This window comes from Camellia sinensis, unplaced genomic scaffold, assembly GCF_055761805.1.
Source record: "Camellia sinensis isolate YWXY unplaced genomic scaffold, ASM5576180v1 Unanchor1, whole genome shotgun sequence".
NCBI lineage: Eukaryota > Viridiplantae > Streptophyta > Magnoliopsida > Ericales > Theaceae > Camellia > Camellia sinensis.
The window spans coordinates 22,714,132-22,733,499 of record NW_028128987.1 but is presented as its reverse complement, the minus strand read 5'-3'; the positions used below and the strand labels follow the sequence as shown (position 1 = coordinate 22,733,499).

General features: G+C 35.5%; 1 protein-coding gene across 2 annotated transcripts in view; it reads right to left on the bottom strand.

The window, feature by feature from the left end:
- Positions 1-13,706: 13,706 nt before the first annotated feature.
- Positions 13,707-19,368, bottom strand: part of LOC114279614 (uncharacterized) — a 49,386-nt gene continuing 43,724 nt past the window's right edge. The window contains exons 4-7 of one of the 2 annotated variants that reach the window (XM_082910846.1): positions 16,901-16,962; positions 15,243-15,483; positions 14,254-14,331; positions 13,707-14,168 (exon numbers count right to left, since the gene is read on the bottom strand). In XM_082910846.1, coding sequence (XP_082766972.1) covers positions 13,911-14,168; positions 14,254-14,331; positions 15,243-15,483; positions 16,901-16,962 — 639 coding nt within the window. In that variant the 3' untranslated portion in view covers positions 13,707-13,910. The remainder of the gene's footprint in view (positions 14,169-14,253; positions 14,332-15,242; positions 15,484-16,900; positions 16,963-19,368) is intronic. The other variant, XM_082910847.1, reaches the window with a different exon arrangement.

Genomic DNA, 19,368 nt, shown 5'->3' with positions numbered 1-19,368 from the left:
GGAGAACTGGGCAGCAATGGCCGGCAGGCCACTTTCTGTGGTCGGCAGACCACCTTTGATGGCCGGCCAGCCATCATTGGTGGCAGGCAACCCTCAACACTGGCCAACCGAGCACTGGTGCAAATTCAGCAGTGTGTTTCTGAAGAAAAGTAGGGTTGTTCTGGAAGTGGGCAACAATGTTAGTGTTCTATTGTGCAACAGAGGCTCTCTGGAAGCAAAATAGTGACTTTTCGGGTGGAAACCGAGCATACGCATGAACATCCCTCGTTTCCCGAGACGGAGTAGCTAGTTGTTTAGTTTAATTACTTATTTTAATTGCACTTGTGCTGTAATTTAATTAGTTAAATTAGTTAACTAGTTGTGATGTAATTATTTTAACTAGCTAGACTAGTTAGTTAGTTAATTCATTTTGTTGTAATAATTAGTTAAGTAGTTTAGCTAATTTCATTTGTTTTGTAATAGTTAGCTGAGCTTTAATTAGTTAGTTAATTAACTTAGTTTGTTCGGACTCTTCTTCATGTGAGCGCAATGTTGTAATATTGTGTATGTCTTCCAACCCCACATTTTTCTCCCTTTTATTTAACTGCTTATGATGGTTAGATTAGGGACATCATGTTTCGTTAAGCATACTTCATGTTTGCATCCATTTGTATCGCATGCACTGAGGCTCGGTTCATCATTCTAACTGCATTGTTAGTTTAATACTTCTTTGAATACGTGCTTAGACCGCATGTTATTTAATTAATTTATATGCCATGTTAGTAGCTGGGCCTATTTAGATTGCAGAACGCATGTGTTGCATTAGTCATTATTGCATAAGTTAGGATCATGCATTTTTCTAACTCATTTCTTCTTTTGGCTTGGAGTACTACGTGAGCCTTTACTCGCTTTAGCATATCGTATGTATGTGATTGTTGCCATGTCTAGCATGCTTGCCATGAGGCTAATTTCTTAAGTGCTATAAATTGCTTGAATGCTTGTGGATGAAGGCTTGTTGCTTGAATTGGAATAATTTGAGTAGTGTTTATATACGATCACTTTTTCAAGTGGTACATATTTCGAAACAATTTTCAAAACAAACATGAATCGAATGTTCCAATTCTTGCAAAGTTAGTCTATACTTGTGTGTGTCTGCATCACATAGTAATGCTAGCCTAATAAGCGGAACAAGAGCATATAATGTTGATAAAAATCATATCATGATTAGTAAAGACCGATCTTTGATCGGGCGAGCGGGAGTGCTCAATTCATGACCTTCCCCTCTCGTACCTAAATTCCTAAGCCGAGACAATCTTGGTGATAACAAACATGTGGCCTTTGGCACGAGTCATGGGTTTCCTAAATTTTTTCAAAATAAAATATTTAAGTGGCAACTCTGTATCTGGCAAAACAGTCCATTTTTGGCAATTTGATTCAAAATCGATTTTCTAAAAGATTTTGCCAGATTTGGACTCTTTGTTGTTTATCTATTTCACATTGCACTTATGAGATCAGATTCAAAACCGCAGGAGTCTAAACTGTAGGGCTTATTTTGTTTTCCGAAATGGGGTGCGAAAAAGTCAGGCTACATAGAGCAACAAATCTTTTGATATGGTTATGCAAGTTTTCAAAGACATTCTCCCAAAGTGTGATGAAATTGTTCCATGGACCCTTTATGAAGCGAAAAAGTTCTTACGTGAATTGGGTTTGGGATACGAGGCCATTCTTGCATGCAAGAATGATTGTATTTTGTTTTGGAAGGACAACGCAAAACTGGATAATTGCCCTACATGTAAGGGGTCTAGATATAAGTTCAACAATGCGAGTGGCAAAAAGATTCCTTACAAAATATTGAGATACTTTCCTTTGACACCGAGGTTGAAGAGATAGTACATGTCGAAAAAACCGCCGCAAATATGAGATGGCACAAAGAGAAGCGTGTGGATGATGGAATGTTAAGGCATCCAGCCGATGGTCAGGCATGGAAGGACTTTGATATGCAACATCCTACATTTTCTGTGGAACCTCGGCATGTAAGGTTAGGGCTTGCCACAGATGGTTTTAATCTGTTTGGAAATATGAGCACATCGTACAACATGTGGCCCGTACTCTTAATGCCTTACAATCTTTCCCCGTGGAAGTTTATGAAAGAGCCATTTCTGATGATGTCAATGCTTATTCCCGGTCCATCCGCCCCTGGAAGAGACATCGATGTTTACTTGTAACCATTAGTGGAGGAGTTAATGAATTTGTGGGAGCATGGTGTGCAAACATATGATGCCTCAAGTGGTCAAATATTTAAAATGCATGCAGCAGTCATATGGACCATCAATGACTTCCCCGCATATGGTACCATGTTTGGTTGGACTACAAAAGGTTACTTGGCTTGCCCTAATTGTAACATAGATGCATCATCTCAGCGTCTGCGAAGTAAGATAGGGTATATGGGTGCCTACCGCCATTTGCCTGAGAACCATATTTGGTGAAGAAGTAAGCTCTTCAATGGTCAAAATGAGCATCGGTCCAAACTTTTGGATAATTTATTTTGGTGAATGGAGAAGAAATTTCACTTTTGAATAGTACTCATATAATACTTTTGTCGTCATCAGCATTTGTGCAGTTCACTATTACTGATACAAATTTTTTTTGGCAATCAACAGATAGTGAGTAACGTGGTACATAGATCACCTTCTGTCATGGTACATATATGACCATTTGTCGGCATACATATATGACTTTTTGTCATGGTTTATAGAAAATTTTTGTCGTGGTACATAAATCACATTTTGTCATGGTACAGATTACAATGGTAATTTCGCTTGGTAGTAAATGTATTTTTTGTATACGGCGGGTTTTGATTTTTGTATGATTTTATATTTTGTATGGAATTATTATTTTAGTTTGGACAAGAGTTGGTTTGTATGGATTTTGACATTTAAAGTTATCTATTTTTTGTATATGGATGCAAATTGTGAAATGATTGATGGAATATGTATCATTTTGTTTATATACGTATTACAGGTTACATGGAATATAGACAGGTTGTGGAGAAATTACAATTTTACGATAAAACATAATATCATGTTTTTGGCGACTAAACAATTAGTAGCTAAAAAGAAATTGGAAAAATAGTTTCGGTAGCTAAAAGTTTTGTATCAAAAAAAAAAATAGACATTTGGCGATTAAAAGTTTTGTAGCAAAATAAATAAATAAAATTGGTGACCAAAAGTTTTGTATCCAAAAGAAAATCAAACATTTGGCAGCTAAAATATTTCGTAGCTAAAAACAAAAGTTAAAGAATAAAAACACTTTTGCTGACTAAAAATTTAGTAGCAAAAAATGTAAGACTTTAGGTGATCAAATATTTAGTAGCCAAAATAAGAATTCTTTGCCGACTAAAATTTTAGTAGCCAAAAATGTGAAATTTTAGGAGACCAAATATTTAGTAGCCAAAAGAAGAACTCTTTGCCGATTAAAATTTTAGTAGCAAAAAATGTGGGACTTTAGGCGACCAAATATTTAGTAGCCAAAACAAGAACTCTTTGCCGACTAAAATTTTAGTAGCTAAAAATGTGGGACTTTAAGCGACTAAAAGTTTGGTCGCCAAAAATGTATTAATTTAATTTTATGTCCAACCTTTTGGCGACTAAAAATTTAGTCAGAAATTGAATTCATTTGGCGACTAAAATAATTTTAGTCACTAATTACCTTTACTGACAATTCTTCCACGACTACTTCTGCGACCAAATAATTTAGTCGCTGAAACCCTTCGATGACTAAAAATTAACTTTTGGCGACTAAAAATTTAGTCGCCAAAAGTGAAAATTCTTGTAGTGTAAAGATTTGTTTCTGAATCAAAAATTGAAATCCAAGATGACTTAAGAAAATATAATTGATGAGTTAAATCAGTTTAATATCATGTTTGGTGCCTGATGGGGAATTAATTAAATATTTGATTTAATTTAGTAAAATTACATATGATGAAATTAAACCCAATTGGAATTAATTAGATTAATTAAGTCATGTGGTAAGTATGATTAATCAAGGTTAAGTAAGATTAAGGCCTTGTTTGGCAAAGGTTATTTTTTGTTTTTTGGGCTAAAATCTACAAAAAAATAAAATAGGCTAAAATAGCCAATAAGACAAAATGTCACATTAAACCCATAATCATTTCACTTTTTTTCTTATAAACATCACATCCAACTACAAAAAAATCCAACCATCTTTCCAAACATAAATATTTTAGCCTACTAAAGCCTACTAAAATAGCCAAAAACTAAAATAGCTTACTAAAATAGCCAACTTTCCAAACGTGACCTAAGTTGTGATTAGTTAAGCTAATGGCTAATTAGTGTTTAAGTTATTCCTACTCACGTGATTAATTGTGAAGAAGTGTGTAGAGGATTCTGCCTTTTGTATGTGTGAGAGTTATATTTGAGTTAAGTCAAGAAGTGTGGATTCATTCCTACATTCTGCTGGAGTTCAACTTAGAGAGAGAAAGTGGGAGAACTCAACTTTAGAGTGAGAAACCCAAAGAATTGAAGGAGAAGTAAAGAAACCAAGGGGGAACTCAAGAATTTCTGCATGTCAACAATTCTAGGTAAGGAAACGGAAATTTAATTCATGTAAAGATTTCATATTACACTTGAAATTAAAAAAGAGTTTGGAATCATATTCATGAAATTAGCAAGTTGATGAAGAACTTGAGCTATAATGAAAATATATGAAAGATTATGTAATGTTTCATGATTTTTGGTTTGGGTTTCAAAGTTCTTGCATGCATGAGAGTTTTTATTTGCCATATTTTCATAAATTCATGAGTTTATATGTTCAATTTCATGTTTTGCTCTTCAAAGAAAAAGAAGTTTGAAAACCTTTGCATGCATGGAGTTTTAGTTCAAATCTTTGTCAAATTGAAGAGGTTTTGAGGAAATGGTTTATAAAGGATCATGTATTTTTATTTTCTAAAGTGTTTTCATGGTTTAAATTAAGACATGCATGGATTCAATTTTTGAAAATGTGTTTGGATGCCATTTTTATGAAATTCGGATTCTGAAATGTTGCAGGCTGCTCGAGCGGTCTATATACTGCTCAAGCGCACAATGAAGGCATCCAGTATCTATGTTTTGCAGGTCCGAAAGTACTGTGAACTTGTGTTCACTGCTCGAGCGGTCACCCTGTTTTGTCACATTTTGGAAAAATTGCTCTTTGTTTGTATTTTCGTTCCTATCTTTTTCTGAGTATTCCTAGGCATGCTTTAAGCCTCACGAGAGATTAATAAGTGAAAAATATTAATATTGAGAGAGAGAGAGAGTGATTGAAAGACTAAACATAGACTCTTTTATTTCAATCTCTTAAGCCTTACAATGCTACTCCATTATATAGGAGGTTTATACAATATGATTAGATGGAGGCCACGAGGCCACGAGGCCAAAAACACAAACAAGCAGGCCACGAGGCCACTACATATTTAACTATACATTAATATATATTACATATATATCAGCATACACTCTGTTTATTATTATAATAACTAGCTTGATTAACCACCGAAAGCATATGAAATAAATTAATCACCGAAAGCATATGAAATAAAGAAAAGGGCTTGATGCATATGGCATCTGATGAAAACGTGGCTTGATTTTCAACACTCCCCCTCAAGCAACGTTGTAGATGTTAATCATGCCCAATTTGTCCGTCAGATCTTCGAAGTTAACTCGAGCAAGAGCTTTGGTGAGAATGTCAGCTTTTTGACAGTTTGTTGGAGTGTAGCTGACTTGAAAAACTCCCTCTTCAATCTTTTCCTTGATAAAGTGTCGATCTATCTCCACGTGCTTAGTGCGATCATGATGAACCGGATTCTTAGCGATACTGATGGCGGCTTGGTTGTCGCAGTATAAAACCATGGGATGCTCAGATGGAACTCGTAATTCTTCTAACAGTCTGTTCAACCAGATTCCCTCACAGATACCTAGGGCCATAGCACGAAATTCTGCCTCAGCACTACTACGGGCGACCACTGACTGTTTCTTGCTTCGCCATGTAACCGCGTTCCCCCAAACAAATGAACAATAGCCAGAGGTTGATCTTCGATCAGTTACTGAACCTGCCCAATCTGCGTCTGAAAAAATCTCAATTTTTCTATTTGTTGTTCTTTGGAAGAAGAGACCCTTTCCCGGTGTCTTTTTTAGGTACCTCAATATTCTGGTCACAGCAGTCATGTGTTTGTCGGTAGGATTGTTCATGAATTGACTGACCACACTAACAGAGAAGCCGATGTCTGGCCTTGTATGAGAAAGATAAATGAGTTTTCCCACAAGACGTTGATATCTCCCTTTATCACTTGGTGCACTACCGTCACTTTCTTCCAATTTGATAGTTGTGTCCATAGGAGTTTCTGCCGGCTTGCATCCTAGCATCCCTGTTTCATTCAGTAAGTCTAGAACGTATTTACGTTGTGAGACGACTATACCTTTCTTTGACCTAGCAATTTCCATTCCAAGAAAGTACTTAAGATTTCCAAGATCTTTAATCTCAAATTCCTTTGTTAGGAATGTTTTAAGTAAGCCAATTTCCTCTTCATGATCACCTGTTAGAACTATGTCATCCACATAAACAATGATAATTGCCAATTTCCCTCCTAGGGAGTGCTTCACAAATAATGTATGATCGGATTGACATTGAACAAAACCGTACCCTTTTACTGCCTTAGTGAACCGTTCAAACCAGGCCCTGGGAGATTGTTTGAGACCATACAAGGATTTTCGGAGTCTGCAAACTTTGTTGAAATTTGATGTCGTCTCAAGTCCAGCCGGAATGTCCATGTAAACTTCTTCCGCTAAGTCACCATTGAGGAAGGCATTTTTTACATCAAGTTGGTGAAGTGACCAATCGAGATTAGCTGCCAAGGATAAAAGTACACGAACAGTGTTGAGCTTGGCAACCGGAGCAAAGGTTTCTTGATAGTCAATGCCATAGGATTGGGAGAATCCTTTGGCAACCAACCGAGCTTTATAACGTTCCACATTACCATCTGCCTTGTGCTTTACTGTGAAAATCCATTTACATCCAACGGGTTTCTTACCTCTTGGAAGATCAGTAATTTCCCAAGTACCATTCGTTTCCAGAGCCCGAACTTCCTCAATGACTGCTGCCTTCCACTGAGGAGACTTGAAGGCTTCCTGAATATTCCGAGGAATGTGTATCTCCGTGATGCTAGAAGTGAAGGCACGGAACGAAGGTGATAGATTATCATAAGAAATAAAGTTCCCAATGGGATGCTGAGTACATGATCTAACTCCTTTTCTCCAAGCTATGGGCATATTAAGAATACTGTTTTCGAACTCAGAATCAACAGTACTATCTGTGGTAAGAAGATTGTTACCTGGAATGTTGCTTGGATTAGAACCCGGTTCAGCCTCATGGGATTGTTGAGAAAGTGCTCCTTCCTCCATTTCCTCTTGGATGTGTTCATTATCCCGCAAGGCAACAATGAACTCGGAATTTTCGGCAGGTACAGATGGATTCAATGACTCAGGAGGTGTGGGATTTTTGGTGGTGATGGATGGCTCACTAAATGACTCAGGGGTCCAAAATTGATATTCCTGGGTTGGAGTCTCCCCCGGAATATCAATTTTAGGGTAGTAAGACTGGGTTTCAAAAAATGTGACATCCATGGAAGTGTAGAATTTCCTAGTGACCGGAGAGTAACACTTATACCCTTTCTGATGTGACGAATACCCAATGAAGACACACTTGAGCGACCGGGGATCAAGTTTACCTCGATACTGTTGATGGACATGAACAAAGACAGAACACCCGAAAATTTTGGGTGGGATGGTGGAGATGAGGCGAGTAGTGGGAAAGGATTTTAGGAGAAGTTGACAAGGAGTTTGGAATTGTAGTACCTTAGATGGCATCCTATTGATAAGATAGGCAGCTGTAAGAACAGCTTCCCCCCAGAAGAATTGTGGAACATTTGTGGAAAACATGAGTGATCTAGCAACATCTAACAAATGCCGATTTTTCCGTTCAGCGATGCCGTTTTGTTGTGGGGTGTCAACACATGAACTTAAGTGAACTATCCCTTTGTCTGCTAAAAAATCTCCTAGAATTGAGTTGAAATAGTCCCGAGCGTTATCAGACTTTAGAATTTGGATTTTTGACTGGAATTGTGTCTGAATCATAATTTGAAAATTTTTGAAGATTTGGCTCGTTTCAGATTTGTCTTTCATGAGGAAGACCCAGGTTAATCTAGTGTGATCATCTATGAATGTGACAAACCACCTAGTACCAGTTACATTTTTTATTCTGGATGGACCCCAGATATCACTATGAATTAGTGAGAATGGACGAGACGCTTTATAGGATTGAATGGGAAAATGGGACCGTACATGCTTAGAAAATTGACAGATTTCACAATCAAAAGGTTTTGGATTTTTATTAAATAATGAAGGAAATAAATGCTTGAGATACATAACATTAGGATGACCTAAGCGATAGTGCCACAACATAATTGCTCTATCGTTATTTTGACACGAAACCGAAAAAGAACTACCACAAATTGCCGTTTGAGGTTGTTCTTGTGAATAGTGGCGTTCCTTAAGGATGTAGAGTCCAGAGCATTCCTCAGCATTGCCAATCATCTTCCCCGAATCCAAATCCTGAAATTCACAATGAGTGGAGAAAAAATTAGTAACACACCTCTTTTCCTTAGTAAGTTTACTAATTGACAATAAATTACAGTCCAAGTCAGGAACAAGGAGAACAGAGTTGAGAATAAGATTCCTAGACAGCACAACTGAACCTGTACCGGCAACCTTTGATAGTGAACCATCTGCTATTCGGACCGTTAAATTATTTTGACATGAGTTATATGTATCAAAAATTGTTGCATCTCCCGTCATATGATCAGATGCTCCTGAGTCCACAATCCAAGGTTTTTTACGTTTCTTACTAACAGTAAAGGCGTTCAAAGAATTACCTTTGTGAGCCAAGGTTCCGGATCCTATGATGTGGTTGGAAGACGAACCAGATTGTGACTGTAGTAGTTTCTGGAGCATCTCCATTTGCTCCTTGGTGAAAGGGCTTGCTTCAGGTTGTGGTGATGGTTCATTTGTACCTACATGATTACCTCGTCCTTCTTTCTCAAGAGGCTGACGTGGTTTCCAATCTACTGGCTTTCCATGAATCTTCCAGCAAGTTTCTCTCGAGTGACCCGGCTTTCTGCAATGATCACACCAAGGCCTACCTCCTTTATTTTTCTGACGGTTGTCGATAGGAGCGAATTGAGTCTTAAGAGCCGAGCTTTCTGCCATATTCAGTTGTTGATGAGATCCCATCATGAGTTTTTTCCGACTTTCTTCGCGACGGACTTCAGAGAATGCCTCTCTAAGGTTAGGGAGCGGTTTTACTCCCATAATTCTTCCTCTGATTTCATCAAGATTTGTGTTCAATCCTAACAAGAATTTAAACACACGCTTCCCTTCGACAATCTTTTTATATAACAGACCATCAGTAACACACTGCCAGTTATGAACCTCAAACGTATCAAGTTGACGCCATAGACGAGTAAGGGTATTGAAATATTCAGTTACCGTAAGATTGTCTTGACGTAAATTGTGGAGGGAGCTTTCAAGCTGGATGATTTCAGATGTGTTTTCCTTGTCTGAAAACGTTTCTTTTGCCATGTCCCAGATCTCTTTGGCAGTATCAAATGACAGAAAATTTTCGCCAATGTCAGTGGTCATAGAGTTGACGAGCCACGACATGACCATATTATTTTCAGCTATCCACCTTTTGTAGGTTGATGCTGTGGTTTCTGGTAGCGCCGAGGCTCCGGTGATGTAGTCATCTTTCTCCTTTCCCCGTATAAACATTAACATGGATTGAGACCATTGCAAATAATTTTGCCCATTCAGTTTATGGGCAGTGATCGGAAGATGAGAGGTTTCCATTTGATGAGAGGATGAAGATGATGAGATGATAATATCAGAAGAAGATGAGGATGAGTTGATAGTCATTCCGAAAGCTGGACCGTATTTAGTCATGCAATAGAAGGATATATTTGAGTAGAAGAGAAAAATTCGAATATTGACTGAAGAGGCGAAAATGACGAGACAGGATTACACCTGCTCTGATACCATGAAAAATATTAATATTGAGAGAGAGAGAGAGTGATTGAAAGACTAAACATAGACTCTTTTATTTCAATCTCTTAAGCCTTACAATGCTACTCCATTATATAGGAGGTTTATACAATATGATTAGATGGAGGCCACGAGGCCACGAGGCCAAAAACACAAACAAGCAGGCCACGAGGCCACTACATATTTAACTATACATTAATATATATTACATATATATCAGCATACACTCTGTTTATTATTATAATAACTAGCTTGATTAACCACCGAAAGCATATGAAATAAATTAATCACCGAAAGCATATGAAATAAAGAAAAGGGCTTGATGCATATGGCATCTGATGAAAACGTGGCTTGATTTTCAACAATAAGTAAAAAACCGACATAACAAAATGAATAAGAAAGAGAAGTATTTGATTGAAGTAGTGTTTCAATGAGTATGTCTTTATGTGTATTATGTAGGTTTTTTTCCAAGGAGTATTGTCTGACCAAGCATTGTGAGTAATATCTTTGTAAAGATATTTTTGTATAAATGATTTTGTAATGGCTACACCATACGATGTTTTATTAGATCTATGTTTTGTTTACGAAATGTCCAATATAATAAGTATTTTCCGAAATGTTATGATATGACAGGTTTTCTGAAAATTATGTTTTGATAAGAATGAATGAGTTTCCTTTTTGAACATCTAATGTGACAAAATATAATTTGATCTTCGAAAACTTCCATTCTATCTTAGAATCGTTATAGAAGTTCTGCATAAGTTATTGATTCGTAGTAAATGTTCTGTATGATGTCGATTCTTGATGATCGTTCTGCATGGCTCTGATCATGTATGATCGCTCTGTATGGCTTCATACTTTCATGGACATTCTGTATGTTATCGATTTGTTATAGACGTTCTGTATGCTTTCGTTCCGTTGTGGACATTCTGTATGGTCTTGATCCGTGAAGATCGTTCTGTCAAGTTTTAATAATACTATTGGGATGTACCATGTAACGTATTTAACTTTGAAAGGTTTGATGAACTTTATGTATCATATATATCTAAAAAATACTTTGACCATGTGAAGAATGTTGTTTTTTATAAAGTTCTGTAACTCATTCATTTAACCTTTTTATTTTGACATTACTCATTGAGTTTCTAACTCACCCCCATTTCCCTATATATGTAGGTGAGCATTAGGAGGATCTACATTAAAGTTTGCTTTGGAGTTAACCCTTTGGTGAAGACTATCCAAGATTTGACTCAGTGTTGAGGCTTTAGCTTTTGTTTTGCCCGAGTTTTGTAAAGTCTTAGTTTTGTCGAGTTTTGATAAGTCATATGTATGGTCTTGGGATATGTATGAGAGGAATGTTTATATATATATATATATATATATAAGTGTGCATATGAAATGGTTTAATTAATTTGGTTCATATCATGTATGCACAGCTCAATAGACAATATTATTTTTATTTTTGCTTCCGCTTTAGGCCCCGCTATTTAATTAATATTTTCTGATTTGGTTAAGAGGTTGTAGATAATTTATGATTACTGGCCGGTCATGTCCCTAACCTTTAGCGGTGGGCTAGGGTAGTAACAATATATAAAAGGCCAAAGAATTTATTCCACCGTGTATGGTGACTCTAGCCACTAGGAAACAAATTTGGGTTAGGCTATGATGGCTCTTGTGCTAAACAATTGTAAGGAATAGACTGGTGCTGGGCTAGGTGACCTTCCATTGGATCTTCTTAGAGAAAGGCCTGAGTTACTATTCCAAGGATGACTCTTTGTTCGATGTTGTATACAATGGGCATGATGAGTTGAGAACTTTGTGGCATGTTATTTGTTATTCTATGGTACCCAGTTATGATGATGATTGTGCTATTGTCTATTTTAAGTGGAGACATGTGTTATGTTATGTTCTTCAAATGCATTGACATTTTTAATTGTTAAAATGTGGAATCTTATTATTTGAGTTAGATTGTCTTTACCAAAACTGTATATCAATCTAATTTTTGTTATATACATTTTATTTTGGAATTGAACATTGTTTTCAAAACTATATTTACTATCAATACTTTTACTCAATGAGTTATCTGCTGACTTAGTTTAACATTTTTAAGTGATAAAGACTTAGAGTGGACTCATAGCTTAGTGGGGATCTATTGCATGTAGGGCTGCAAACGAGTCGAGCCAGGCCGAGCTTTAGTATGTTTGGACTTATTTATTAAGATTTTAACTAATTCGAGCTCGAGCTCGAGCTCAATAAAAATTTAACGAACCGAGCTCGAGCCAAGTTGGCTTAGACTCGAGCTCAAACTTGTTCATGAACCGTAACGAGCCAAAAAATTTATAAATTCATACTTGTGGATGAGACTAAAATTACAATTAAAACTTTGATTATACAATTATATATACAATATATATAAACATTCTAAAAAAAAAGTCAATATTTTACTAAAATAATAATATCTACTACCACTATTATATCAATGTACTATCTATAATTAACTATTATTTATATTTATATTTTTTAAATATATAAATAACATATTTATCTTATTTTTTATACATATTTTTACATTATTTAATATATAAATAATAAATATTAAACGATCCAGCTAACGAGCCGAGCTTACGAATGTTTGGACTTAGTTATTAAAAATTTAACGAGCTAGAGCTAGAGCTAGAGCTCGAGCGCGAACGCAAAAAAATTTTTAACAAACCGAGTTCGAACGAGCTCTTACCGAGCCAAGTTCGAGCTTGTTCACGAACGGTTCTGTTCATTTGCAATCCTATTGCATGGATCTCTAGGACACTTACATTTAGCTAGTTATGTCAATTTTGTGCATACATTTTGGTTCAAATCTAGTTAGAATTATTTTGTTTATTATTTGAATTGTCATTGGATTGGGTATTGATTTATTTATGACATCGGAATAAAATTGCATCATTTACTATTCAATTGTAGTTTGTTGTACAAGTTTACGTGTGCCTTAAACTACGGCCCTCTGACCCATGACTAGTCATGCCTCGAATCATGCCTTGGATTTGGAGTGTGATAAGACTCGTCAAAATGCGTGAAGTGATACTCAACTCTTTTGAAAACATTGTTAAAGGTTTGAAAACGTTTTGGCTAAAAGAGGGGTTGGATTTGGGTTCAGAATCTGACCAGTTGGATAGCTATTTTTGGAGGACTAAGAAGATTATCTATCTTTGTTTCATCATTGAGGAGCTTTGCGGGCACCCAAATATTAAGAGTGGTCAAAATGAAATCTCTATGGTATCATAAACATTTGTACATATAAATATGGCAAGAGATTTAGTGATGCTCACGGCAATTACATATATTGAAGCATTTTTCAATAACCAAATCGGCTGATCCAAAAAATGTAAAGAAGTCATGGGTTCCACAGTGATGGAACCCATTGCTGTGGAAACCACAACTTCTCTCACATATTTTAAATCGAGCTATTTAAACAAATAGAGAAGCAAGACTAATATAATCTGAATTGTTTTTTCAACCTTTTTATTCAGTAACTCAATTGCTGCTGACACAGGAAATGAAAATTTAGACTTAATATTCACAGCATCATGATGGAAACCGATGAGCAAATTATATATTAACCATAAACAAAAGATTGATGGAGTATACACAAAATGCTGCTATGCTATGGAACACTAAACATGGTTCTGCGAGGTTAATATGTACTAACTAATGGCAAGTTGTTGGTGCAAAATAAACAGCATAATATATTTTTAATTAGTACTCCAACAGAGAAGAGCTTTTAGACATATTTCATCTCAGTCGGGCAGACCTTCGCGCTGTCCTCCTAGCATCAGAAGTAGACACCGGCGGCACGAGAGAGGATTCAGATCCAGCAGTACCGGAATCAACAACAGCTCCGGATGTTCTGAGCCTCTTTCTCATGGAGGGTGGAGGAGGTGGCTGGTTCTGAGTGGACCCATTTGTGTCATCATCAATTTCCTCCACAGTTTCTATTTTGGAAACAGGAAGCAGCCATGGAGTGCCACAACCTGGACAAACTTTCTCACCCTGCAAATCATAGATTCAGCAATTTAATTTAATTTAATTCATTAAGTTAATTTGAAGTTCGAAAATATGGAGTTCGAAATGATACCCGTTTCTGGGAAAATTTCCTTTTTAGACAGTACTGATGCAATCGAACAGTACAACCTTCATTTTCGCACAACTCTGCCTGCTCAAAATAATCACGGCAGAATATATGAAGATTCAACAGCAGCAACAAAGACCTTATGTGTGTCCAAGTATTGTTAGTTGGTTTGGGGTTGGGTGGGGGGGAAGATTATTGAAAAAATAAAAGAAAATTGACAGCAAATTAGTCACTTTAAAATTTGAAAAGCAATTTCAGTGGGTGTAGCATATGAGACACTCATGTACCTAGAAACAATTGTAAAACGCTTGAAGATACTTCTAATTATGGTAAGATGATGGTCATTATTACATTCTAGTTCAAATAATATAAAACTACATGGCTTATGAAAATGTTCATAAGCTTAGATCAAGCAAGAAGTTACCCAAATTTTAGAAATTGTCACACATGGAATGTGGGAGATTCTTACTACTATCCTAATGGGTATGGGCACTACTGTATTTCATTACTAAACTACACATCCACATCTCACTTCAAACTTTTCGATTCCTCGGGTAGCTACCTCTAGAAAGGCATTCCAGCTTCAGAGGCAGGTGAGCTGGGTCAGGAAGGAGTTTGCCTGCTGAGATTAGATCAGATCCTACTCAAAGCACTCCACCACAAACAACAGACTTGGGACTGGATAGACAGTAGAGATACGAACTCCTAATCAAATGAGTGGAACCAAGTATGATTATATATTTTTTGCCAAGAGTTTTCCTTTGATCATATTATTGCAGTCATACATGACATGCAATCTTCTGGATCCTCAGGAAGCAAAAGAAGCAATGCAAGAAAATGCTTCCAGTTGATATACAGTTCAGATCTTCAAACTGAATTTCTATGTTCTCAAGTCTCAACTAAAGACGCAATAGTAAAACATTTCCAAGTTATAAACAACTTCATCAGAGAGTATATTCCTTATATCTGGAGAATAAAATTGGAGAAATTATTACCTTAATTCCAGCCTCATTACAAACTTCGCATGCAGGAATATCATTATTACGGAACCAACTGCGCAGATCAAGGAAGGATCTAAGCCCCAGTCCAATGTTACCATCTGTGATGGAACAGAGCCACTGGTCTCGCACAAGTTCTTCAAGAGTTTTCTCCTTCTGAGACATCGAGAAGTTCTTCAATGCATGAGGAGCTTGAGCAGGAGTATCCTGAGATTGGGAACCTACTCCAGTTGAAACCTGAAGATTAACCAAAAGGATTGTCAGACCGACAGTTGGTATTTATAGAGGGGGAAAAAAAAAAAAAAAAAAAAAGCTACAACACCCATATGATAAGGAAACTTCACATTGCTTTACCAGTCATTCTATTAATTTGAAACTTTTTTCACACAATATGGCACAAATTAGGGTGATTTTACATTTCCTTAGTTCAGTATTACTACATAACTGTAATTGTTTGTTTGTGGAACATAATTTCAGGAAAAAAAATTTACGAAATGACAAATTTTCCTTCCATCAAAAGCTCCATTAAACTCAGCGAACATATTATAAAATAAATTTTAGCAAAGCTTATGAACACATAGTTGTCAAATCGGGATTCGTATCGTGAATCGAAATGGTCTCGTACCGAATCGCGAATCGAATCGAATCGTGAATCGTAAAGATTCGGTCACTTCTTCTAAATTAGTTAAAAACATATATTTACACATTTAGATGTTAAATATATCTTATGAATATAAAATATTTAGACTTAAATAAATAAAAATGTTATTTTGAATGATAATAACTTAGTTTAATAAGTAAGAAGTTAACAAACGATCTTATGGAAAATCACCATCTTATCTTTTTTTTTTTTTTTTTAAGATATTTCTTATCAACCATTCTTAATAAAAATAATAACCAAATAGACAAACTATCAATTTCTAAAGTAACAATAATTAATAATAATATTGATATTTGGACAATAAGTATACATACTTTTCTAAGTAACAGTGAACAAATAATAAGAAATAATTATTTAGAATCTTTTTTTTTAAAACCTAAAATATTTTAAAAAGTATAACTGACCTCATACATGTAATATTTAATTTAATAAAATAGCAATAGATAATTCATAGTGTAATTTTAATCTTAAACATCTTTAGAAGATATATTACGATTTTTTAAAGGGAAATAAAAAGAGAAGAAAGGTTAAAAATATGTTGGGTCTGAGTAAATCTAATTGGATCTTATTAAAAACTTCATGATCACTAAAACAACAACAAATCATGTATATATGTTGGTTATTTTAGTATTAAATGCTATTAGAAGTTGTGTTATGTCATTTTTATTAAAAAGATGGAGGAAAAATAGAGTCAAAAATATGTCGGACACAATAATTTTAAAAATTGCATGAATCGTAAAAAGTGAATCGAATCGTGAATCGATTGTGAATCGTGCGATTCACTAGAGATTCACTTCTAAAATAGATTCACTCTTAGATTCGTATCGATTTTGCAAAAATTACGAATCGAATCGTGAATCGAATCGCGAATCGTAAGATTCTGATAACAGAGAACACTATAACATGCCCCTCAATTTGAGGGAAACATCGGTTTGCATTTGAGCTTTATAGTCTTCCAAACACATATATTGCATTTGAGTTTTGTAGCCTTAGCATTTTGTTTTTTTGACAAGATTGACAAATGTGTGTCCCACCTAGGAGGCTCGGACTTGAACCCTGCACAGGACAATCAAAAATCTGAAGAGCCCATGCAACATCTAATCCTTTTTCTAATTTTTATTTTTCATTTTTTAAGGGCAACTTGACCAAAATGGTAAGGCTTGCTGTTATCGTCCTTGGTGGTCTGGATTCGAGTCATATAAACCACCTCTCCAAAAATGGGAGTAAGGTTCTCTAAATCTTGCCGCCCTAGACCCCACTTAAGAGAGAGCCTTGTACGCTAGGTCACCCTTTTTTTTTGTAATTCAGAAACATCAAAAACAAAACATGCATGAGCTTTTAGAAAGAAAAAGGTCAACTAGTGATTCTAATTTCTTTGGGAAGCAGAGAAATACACAAGTCAAAAATCATTTGAGAAATAACTACGAATTAAAAAATAGGGATTTTCGGCCAAAAACCCATTGGCTCAACATTTTGGTGCGAAAAGGATGCAAATTAATTGCATCTTGCAAAACACCCTCCTCCATTAAAAAATAAGGTGAATTGACTATAATAACTCTGTATGTATATGGAGAGATAGAGACGGTTCGCATACACCAAACCATTCTCGCTGTCAATTTTTTTTCTTCTAAAATACTCTATAAAATCCTTATTCGAAGGCGAAATCATCGCATTTTGGTATAGATTCATCGCTATTTCTCTTGCACGTTGGTTTTCACATCACAGATATCTTCTACATAATCATTGATCATTGACTCGTCTCCAAGGCTGATCTATTTGAATATAAAGGTTGGAGGTTTAGATCTGTAAAAATCTCCCAATTTTAGCAAGTTTATTTAAATTCAAAGCCTTTTTTTTTTTTTTTTTTGGTTATGACTAGTTCAAATACTGAGATTGGGATCTCAAACGAAATTGTTGTCGATGTATGTTCAATAGCGAAAATAGTAAATTTTACTGCCTACCATAGTAAAATTTTGTGTAGGAGTAAAAAAAAATGTCAAATTAGATAAAAGTTAACTGTCAATTTTTATAAACAAATAAAGTAAACTTCTACCATCATTTATAAACATATTGTCACCAAACAAAAACTAAACATATTGTCACCAAACAAAAACTATAGTAAAATTTTAGAAATTGACAGAGTAAATATTAAAAGTTGACAGTAAAATGGAAACAAATTTGTTTGTTCTTTATGAAGGATGTGTCTTCTTAAAATGTTAAAATTTCACAGGAAAATTTTATTGTAAGATAAGATTAAAATTTTATTGTACACATTAATTTCAACAATTAATTTTTTTATATATTATTTTTTAAAGAATTTTATGGCTAATATGGATCTTGTTTGATAGATCTTGATAAGAGGATTCTAAAAATACTAATTTAATTAAAAACCAATATATAGATCAAAAGTTATATAATTTTAAAGTTTGAAATATAAAATAAGTCACAAAGGGCAAGAGTCCATAAAAAAATGGAAACAAATTTGTTTGTCCTTCATGAAGGACGCACTTCTTCTTCAGGGGGTATACGAATTAAAAACATTTGGGCTGTCCTTTTCACCAAGAAGGGGGTTTTGGCCAAAAAACAATAAAAAATAAATAAAATGATCTGCAACATTCTTGTGCCGAAGACCAAATTACCTAGAACAATTACCCAATTCCAGGATGGTAGAATAGAAGGCCACAAGACCTTAAAACTAAAATTCTCACTGATCGAACCATGACAAGATTCATAAGTACATGTCTAGCCAAAGTTCGAGCTGCCAATGGGTGCCAACTTAAACCTTGATATAATTGTGATTCTCAATGCCAAACTAAATCTTAAGTCTTAAACTCAAGGCCATTTTGATCCAATGGATTCCCCAAGCCTGACCAACTTGCTCCCTAATAAGCATCACATCCCTGGGGAAGAGATTTAATATATGAAAAGTCAAATCTAGCGCTTCTTTGTTATGTTCATTGGTTGAAGCCTTGGAGGTTTCAAAGTTTCAAATTTCACACCATACTTGAGACGAGTGTCCTTTTGATAAGGTGCTTTTTGTAGGAGGTCTGAAATGTGAAGCGTAAATAATATCACTTAGAGAGGCAAAAGGATGTAAACGGTAGATAATTTGAGGGCTTAGAGAGAGAGTAGCCGGGTGAGAGTAGGGCAAATGGTTTAGGAAGGAATGAATATGGCAATAAAAATGGGCATCATCTCCCTAAATCCCCAAAAATCCTCCTTTCAAACTTTGGGAAATGAGCTCTATTTATAGACTTTTCCATGATACTGAAGATACCAAATGGCCAATAGGGAGATAACATGTAACTCTGGGATCACGTGGAATATTCCTTGTCCTAATTGTAGGGCCTCTGTAGACACGTATCTCCCTTGATACGTAATGTTTTGGTATGTACCTTGATGGTACCTCCCGCAGTATCACCTCTCGAGGTGGTATCTCCCTCGAGGGTATTTACCTCGATA